General features: G+C 33.2%; 1 protein-coding gene across 3 annotated transcripts; it reads left to right on the top strand.

Annotated features, from left to right (window-relative positions):
* The first annotated feature begins 521 nt into the window (after nucleotides 1–521).
* On the top strand, nucleotides 522–5,888 carry LOC130815327 (probable small nuclear ribonucleoprotein F). 3 transcript variants are annotated; one of them, XM_057681761.1, is made up of 7 exons: nucleotides 522–662; nucleotides 784–824; nucleotides 3,267–3,303; nucleotides 4,512–4,599; nucleotides 5,201–5,238; nucleotides 5,358–5,422; nucleotides 5,671–5,888. In XM_057681761.1, the coding sequence occupies exons 3-7, from the start codon at nucleotides 3,298–3,300 to the stop codon at nucleotides 5,738–5,740; spliced, it is 267 nt and encodes an 88-aa protein (XP_057537744.1). In that variant the 5' UTR covers nucleotides 522–662; nucleotides 784–824; nucleotides 3,267–3,297; the 3' UTR covers nucleotides 5,741–5,888. The 3 variants fall into 3 exon arrangements, with proteins under 3 accessions (XP_057537744.1, XP_057537742.1, XP_057537743.1); XM_057681759.1 differs by lacking the exon at nucleotides 784–824; XM_057681760.1 differs by lacking the exons at nucleotides 522–662; nucleotides 784–824 and adding an exon at nucleotides 1,205–2,570.
* Nucleotides 5,889–8,439: the final 2,551 nt, after the last annotated feature.

The raw sequence follows: 8,439 nt of genomic DNA, 5'->3' as shown, positions 1-8,439 counted from the left end.
TGCGTTTTTCTCTTTGGCACACTTTTTGGACTTTGCCGTTACTGTATATTCTCCTACTGCTGTACATAGTATGTAGTATATACTTCCTTCGTTTCATATTACTAGCACCAAACCAACTTTTGCACTATTCATCATTCTATGGTAATTTACATATTTCAGCTATTATACGAGAAAAAAATGTAGTAATATGAGATCTTGTTTTATTCGTCTTGTCGCATATTTTCATAACATCAAATTTTTATAATTTTTAGTTATCTAGAAATCTAGATACAAACGATTCGACAAACGTATTGGATTACGCAAAATGTGTTTGGTGTAAGTACTTTGGAACTTAAAAAGTATATAGGTGTTTATATTATCTAAATTTCCAATAATATTTACCGGTTTTTATAATGTGTATATAAATATATTGATGCTTAAAAATTATTTTAAAATAAGTACAAAAATTAAAAATAATAAAAAATGAAGAGAGTATATTTTCTTAAACTACTTATTTCTCAACTATGAGATAAATTTTACAACACTCGCTAACTAATTTAGTTGCTCCACTAACAAATTCAATTGGTCAAAATTAGTTTCTAATATTGACCAATCACAAGTTTCAAAAACTAGTGCAGTCTCAGCTCATTCTCGCAGGCATAACTTTCAAAAACATAGCGAAGGTATTGTTCAACTTTCCCACTATTTTATTATTTTTTATTTTTTTTTATTTATTATTTTTTTTATTTATCGATAAAATGTAATGGAATCCTATTTATTTTCTCTTATTACGGAAATTTGCAGCAATTTTTACATGGAATCTCACATCGTAAATTTTGTTTAAGGTGCTAATTTCTAATACTGTTTTACTGACAATTTCTGGTAAATGTTCTCTTTAGGGTTTTAGTATTGTTGGGTTTTAGTATTTTGGAATGTTAAGATTTGGAGGAGCAGTTGGTCTGTGATTTTGTGAAGAGGGTGAACGGGATTCAGAGTATTTCTCTTAGAAACCCTAATCAGGTTTTGTTCAATTTCAATTTGGGAGCAAGATAGAACAATATATTTCAATTGTGAATTTTTCTATGAGGTTTAGTTATGAATTCATGTGAAAATGATCTATTGGTTTATGTAGCTGACTCTAATTTTATGCATCAAAGGTTTGACATTTTTTTCTTTGCTTCTTGGTTTGTAGGATGAACATTTGAGATTAGTTTATAGATTGAAAATCAAATTCAAGGTGTTTATGATTCTCAGATGTTTGATTGACGAATTAATATCTTGATAATAGAATATACATTGGTTTTATGATCACGAAGTCTTCAGTATGTTGATAAATATTAACTCATTCCATTCCGCACACCTCAAGCAATATAATTTTTTCTTCATTTTTCATAATGTAGGGAAGGTCAAAATATGTGCTTTAATCTTATATATGCTTATGTAGGCCATCAATTGTTGGGTTACACCTATTGTATCCAACCTTTACTCTAGTATTCTTCCCCTGGATATCGTGATTAATCTCCTGTATTTGAAGCAGTTATGAATCTTCCCTTGTCTCCCTCTGTTTCCCAAACTCTGAATGGTTTTAGTAGGTAGCGTTAGCTCTATTTGCCTTGGATATGTTGGTTTTCATATGCATGCAGAAAGCAAAAAACTTTTCATGTGGCTATTGGCGAAGTGGTGTTTGATTTTCAATTTGTAATTATCCAGTAAAGTGACTAGCCAACCTAACCATTTTTTTGTTACGGGAAAAAATTACCGTGAATAATACAACTTTTTGAATTTTTTTTACAATATAACCATCATTGAGAGGTGTTTCCCTCTAACATTCAAATAGTTCACCCAATCTGCTATTGTAGGTAATTTGACTTGAATAAAAATTAAAATTTAAATAAAATAAGGAAAAAATAAATAAATTAAAATAAAACCTCTCCCTCTTCACCTCCCCCACATTAGGCCACTATCTCCCTTCCCCCACGCTGCTCGACTCCTCCCACCCTTCTCCCCACTCCTTTATGAATGCATTCCAACCCCCATATGCTCAGTTGAATCACCATCTAATACATCGTACAAAAATTAGGGTTTCATGTGTTAGGGGAAGGACAATTGGTGGTTCTATTGTATATCGACCACCTCGTCCAATTGGCAGCCATGAAGAAGGGGGGTTTCACGATTGGCAGCCATGGAGAAAGGTTATGTGATTTGTAGACAATGGTGGTTTGGTTGTTGTGTTGGTGGTTGGCGTCTGTTGAATCTTGTTCTAATCCTACCACCCAAAATTTCATTCAATTAGTATCGTAAGATTCCACTAACATAGAGATCCTACTTTTGATCCAAATTGCTCCCTTGTTTATAAGTTGTAGAATCTTAGGTTGGAATTGTGAGTTTTATAGCAATGGCGTCTATTTTTTGGTCCTATGATGATCTTACATTCTTGCTTCAACAATGTCTAGTTATGGGCTTTTTCTACTCAAATTAGCAACACCTTTTCAGAAACAAGCTCTTCGTTGTTGTTGACAAGGATATGGTGCATACTTTCGAGTTTTGACCCTTCAAATTCGCATAAGTGAGAACTACTTAATATTATTGGGGTAATGAAATGTTTTAAATTAACATTACATTTTATGGTTTCGAGGTTGCATAACTCTTGACACTTCTTTCAATGATTGATTATTAGCTCCAACAAGCTCTAAGATTGTTTAAAATTGAGAATGTGTTTATTTTCACTAAGATGACATTATTGAATTGAGTCAATTAGGCTCCCACAACCTTCTACATTAAGTCAATTTGTTAAAAGTGTTGGTTTCCATATCTCTAGCAATTATGTGTTATTTCTTTTGTTATGTGAGTTTACATTCCCCCATTAATAGAGTTATTTCATGTATTATTTGCCCCTTTATATTTGTGATTGTGCTTCCTATCTCACATTTAATCATAACGGAACGTTGATGCGGTGAAGAGAGTGATGCAATTATCTTAATGCCTAAATATTGGTCGAAACCATAAGATATCTCTTAATATGCCAAAACCTGATTTTTTTAAAACCTTCACAACACAATAAATATCGTTCCGTTTATTTTGAAAACCTTTATAACGCAGCTAAAGCGATGCGACTGTGTTTTTAATTTCTCTGTTCAATATTTAATCTTGACTATTCTAAATATTTATACCAGTTTTTTTTCCATAGTTTTTGACCAATGATTCCTTGCTTTTATCATGTTATTTATTGTTTAATATTCTCTAATTTGAACCCTGAAATAACCCTAAAGGTTTTTTTTTTAATCCAGGATTTCTGGACATTCTTGATTGTGAAGCTCCATGGCGGTAAGCATTATAATATTCATAAGTGATGTCAGTGTGATAAGCTTAATTCTTCCGAATGCATGTTTTCTTCTTTGCTGAATTTCAGCAGCAACACGAGAGTCTGACATGTTACTCTGTTTAGTGTATATCCCATTTAAGTGGATTTAAATAAACTTCGTGGCACGCCTTTGATGACAATTATGCATTTTTTAGTCATTTTGCTGGATAACTTTTTACTCTATCCATTGAATTGTGCCTTCATAAAATATGTCGCTTGCAATTCATGCCCACTTCTTGGTCAGTATTAAATATCTTAATGGTGTGAGTGGCGATGTCTGATGGTGAAATGCTTGTACAATGCCTGTGGGGCTTCCCTGTTATTCCAAGTCATGGAGTTTTGCTCATGTCTTCACCCCTTGTTGTTTTGATAATGTTATTCTATCTAATTCATAATAAAGACAAACTTATGAGTGCTACTGAATTTTTTATAATTGTTTTTGTTGTATGATAACTCTCATACCTATTAAGAAGAGTGATTCATGTAACTTTGATTGTATGATACCATATGCTCTGAAAACGCTACTCATTGATATCACTCTGGGTACTAAGATATGAAGAAGAGGGGATAGGAATTCAAGTGGATGTTTTTAATGCCTTGGGTTCGTATTTCGAAGTAATAAGGACATTCAACATTATGTGGCCCATTATTTAAGTGTGAGTGGAAAAAATGGAGAGTATCTATTGGAATGTTATGTGATCAAGGTATACCCTTAAAGTTAAAGGACAAGTTTTATTGAACGATTAGTAGACCGACGCTTCTATAAGGATCAAAACGTCGAATTTTTAGAAATAATGATAGTAAAAAGATAAGAATAGCAGATATACGAATGAATGGAAAACGGGTAAGAAATATAGAAAGTTGTAGCTGAGTGACTTAAAATGAGGCGAGGAAAACCAAATATGTCTTGGAGGACATTAGTAAAAAAAGTTACGAAGATTCTACGCTTAGAAATTGAGATGCTAGAAAATCAAAATGAATGGAAAAGAAGAATCCATGTGCACCATGGGAAATGATATATTGGTTCATGTAGCTAACTCAATCTTTTCGGATTAGGCTCTGACATCGTATTGTTGTTGTTGTTGATTTACCAAATTGTTATATGTTTTATTTTTCTACTACCATCTTACAGAAACCTTTCTTTGTATATTGGTTCTATTTTCTTTTGCAGACTGTTCCAGTTAACCCTAAACCTTTCCTAAATAACTTGACGGGAAAGCCTGTCATTGTAAAGTTGAAGTGGGGAATGGAATACAAAGGTGATTACCTTGTGCATTTTTCTAAAATGTCGCATCTATCTTCTCTTGTATTTCCTCATCAATTTTGTGAGTCCTAATTTCCAAGCTTATTTGTTTTTTACATGTCCTATATGGCGACACAAGAATTATATTTCTTTGGTTTTGAATTATAATGAAGTAAAATGACTCATTTAATCATGTGAACTTCTTATTCATGTGAACTTGCACATGACATCTGATACCAATGGTCAATCGCAAACAATGTCTTTGCTACTTTAGTTATTAATAAGAGTGACGTACATCCAACCCTCACAAACCCTACCATAGGTGGGACCCACTTAACGACATTGGGTAATGCAATATTGTTCAAAAATAGCCCAAAAAAGTTGATAATTTTCTTTTTGAATTCGGGCTTTACGATGAGGTAGCGAATCATGTGACATTGGTCCTACGCTGTTATTTGTCCTGCTGTGCTGAGAAAGTTGACCATTCTCAACAAGTTTTGAGAAAAAGAAAGGAGTAATACCTTTTTGTTATATTTTGGTTGTAATATGTAGATGTCACCCTTAGCTGCATCATTTCGAATTGTCTTAACAGAATGTTTTGCTATGACATTTTGCAGGTTATCTTGTGTCAGTTGATGGCTACATGAACTTACAGGTGCTTACTGAAAATCTGTTTGTTTAGCTTCATTTTAACTTTTGAATGCTGTAACTTTTGATTTGATGAATCCTTCTTTATTATTAAAATTAATAGTAACTCGTCTTCTATTTCTGTAGCTGGCCAACACAGAAGAGTACATTGAAGGCCAAAAGACAGGTGATCTTGGGGAGATCCTTATCAGGTTTTTGAAGTGCTTTCTTAACTTTTATTGTTAAATGAACTTATCTTAGTATGTGATGTCTGCATATGCATTCTGCGCCTGAAATTTTTGTGTGCAGTTTAAAATTTTAAAGCATAAATTTCTGGCGTATCCATCCATATTGCTGATCCTGGCTGTGATCGACTCATAACAGACCATAAGCATTAGTTTTGGTGATCTACTCTTTTTAGCTTAATCCCTTGCTTTTTTCGGATAATGTTTTTACTTAGGTGCAACAACGTAATGTATCTTCGTGGAGTTCCCGAGGATGAGGACATAGATGATGCTAATCAAGACTGAAGAATTCCTACAGCTTTGAATTGTTATGTAAACGAGTAACTGCAAATTTATTAGGGCGTAGAAATTGATTGACCGAAATGGATGGTATACATTCTCTTATGTTTTGATGAAGGTAAAAACTTGTTTGAGCTCCACTTTTGTTACAACATATCACCTGGCCTCTCCGACTGCTATTTGGTAATCTTCTTGCCATTGTCATGCATAGCTACCTCCCTATTCTCACCCTCGTGCATCACTAAACCTGTTCAATGTGTGATGTTTGCTAAAACCCTATGACTCGTCGTATTTAAAACAAGTTTAGCCCATCATCTTTGATTAATTTTACTTTTTGTTTCATAATACTTGCATTTATTATATTCTCTAGTGCACTTTTTCCATCTTCGGAAAAAAACCAACTAAATAATTCCATATTTTACTTGTACTTTATTCTCACTCATCAAATAATTATTTTTTCATCTATCATCCAAATGGATAAAATAGATAATAATAGATTGAAAGTAATTTTTCGCGATTCTTGTGTTGCCAGGCAAAAGTGCAAGTAATTTAGAAGCTTTTAGGAGAATACTCGCTGTCCCCGGACACTTCAAAGTTTTGGTCCAATCAGCTTGCGAATAAAATATCAACTACTCTTGTGAGAGATCGTCTCTTAAAGAGACGACCTCAAAATAAGTTCATATTCTTATTTTTTTCTCTAGTTTGTCTTAATTGGGCGATTTAATCCATATATCTAATGCGTATCTTAGTGAGACCGTGTCACACAATAATCTATGATAAAATATTAACTGGTTAGGTCAAATCGTTGTTTGACCAGACCTAACTCATTAAATAAGAAGCTGCCTCACCCCGGCTCGAACATGTCTTGGCACCACCACGACCCACTTCACGAAGTATTAACTTGTTGGACGGCACAATTCCCAGGCATATGCATGTGCATTAAAACCTGTAAAGGACGCTCCATGCTTTGCTGCTTGCCTGGTTTTGTGTGGCTAGTAAATGTTCAAAAGTCAACAAAGTTCTCCATGGATGAGACCAATGATACCATTTTCGTTCACAACAAGAACCTCAAAATTTTAATGATAATTGATAGCACATAAAAAAATATGATTGTACGGTGGACATGAAATTCGTTGTGTTGTGCCGATGTGAGCCATACTGATCACATATTCAGTGCGATATGTTTTGGCTAGCTGCAAACAGTAACAAGTCGAGCTATTATGTGCCAAGTACCAACCAATATCTTCAAATAATGACCTGTGATATGGTAGCAGAACACGGTGTGTGCTGTTCTTGTGTCTTATGCGTTCATTGAAAAAAAAAAACAATGTTCCCAAAGTTCATATTGAAATGGTGAGCAATGAGCATGGCCCGTTAGTGGCCTACTATAGTGGTTGGTGGGACGTTTCAGTGCTGCTCCGACTTATGTCCATGTACACGATGTAGGAAAAAGCGAGTAAAATAAACTTTTTTTTAAAAAAACTTTCGGAAATTTTAATTCACAATATAAGTGTCTTTGGTCCAAGGCTAAGGTTAGAGTTTGTTCACTGTTACTATCAGCGAACAAAAGAAAAAAAATTCAGCAGGTCTTTGTTCGTTGAAACTAAAAGTGTAGAAAATGAAGACAATATCACAATATTTGAAGGGACAAAAAAAAATAAAACTAATAACGTTGAACATATTTTTTGTTTTTTTAATTTGTCCCTTCAAATGTTATGATATTGTCTACTTTTTATTCGCTGTTAATAATAGTGAATAAAGTTGTCGTAATTTTTTTTTTCCTGTTAGTAACAAAAAACAAATCCCTGACCCTAACCTTGGATACAGAGACGCCTATTTTGAGAATTAAAAATTTTCAAATCTTATTTTGAAAATTTTTTTAACAAAGTTTATTTTATTCCATTACTCCACAATGTAGACGATTATGAATCATGTAAATATTACAAACTAATAATGCGAAATACAAATTACAATTAGGAGGAATTTTTATTTCCCCTTTCATGATAGCTAAAAACAAATAAACTTACAAATTACACTAAAAGAACTTGAAGATGCTTTTATAACGAAGATCGTTACTCGAAAACTTGCTACAAGTTGTAGGTGTGTGGTCACTTTCCTTAGTGATATTTCCCCTACAAAGGTACTTGGGTTTGAACTTGGAAATTCATAACGAGATACAAACAACTCAATATAGCCTTAGTAGAGGGTATATCACATAATAACAAAGTGCTTAGATGAACTATAAACTTCGGAAGTTTTAACAAAAAATTTATAACTCTTTTTGAAAGAACATAAGCAAGGGAGAAAGCAAAGATAAGAGAGAATTCGGAAAAGTGTGTGTTACATCCTTCCCCAAGACCCTTATTTATACTAGTCTTAGTACACCAAAGGTTCATGACACAATTAATCACCATTGATGATCAAACATAAAGAGAATTCATCAATACCATGTTTAAAATATTGTTACCGGAAGCGCATCGCTGCGATACCGTGTTTGTTAAGAACTGATTAATTCACTAAAACAGTAAATTGTAAATTGAAATAATAAAATGACAAAAGAGAAATTATGGTATAAATTGGATGATTAAAGAAAAATTACAAAATAATAAAAGATAAATCAAGCACTTAAAGAAGCTTGAGATCTCCTAAAAGAAGTATAAACTCACCTACCATGTGTTTACAATATTCATGATGATCTATTACTC

This window comes from Amaranthus tricolor, chromosome 6 (assembly GCF_026212465.1).
Source record: "Amaranthus tricolor cultivar Red isolate AtriRed21 chromosome 6, ASM2621246v1, whole genome shotgun sequence".
Taxonomy (NCBI): Eukaryota; Viridiplantae; Streptophyta; class Magnoliopsida; order Caryophyllales; family Amaranthaceae; genus Amaranthus; species Amaranthus tricolor.
Note: the sequence above shows the minus strand (reverse complement) of the source record. Positions and strands in the feature narration are given on the sequence as shown.

Bases quoted from the DNA above. Each gene is read 5' to 3' on its own strand.
- LOC130815327 (XM_057681759.1), top strand. The intron at 5,239-5,357 runs GTGCTTACTGAA...CTATTTCTGTAG, and splicing joins ATGGCTACATGAACTTACAG to CTGGCCAACACAGAAGAGTA. The intron at 5,423-5,670 runs GTTTTTGAAGTG...GTTTTTACTTAG, and splicing joins CTTGGGGAGATCCTTATCAG to GTGCAACAACGTAATGTATC.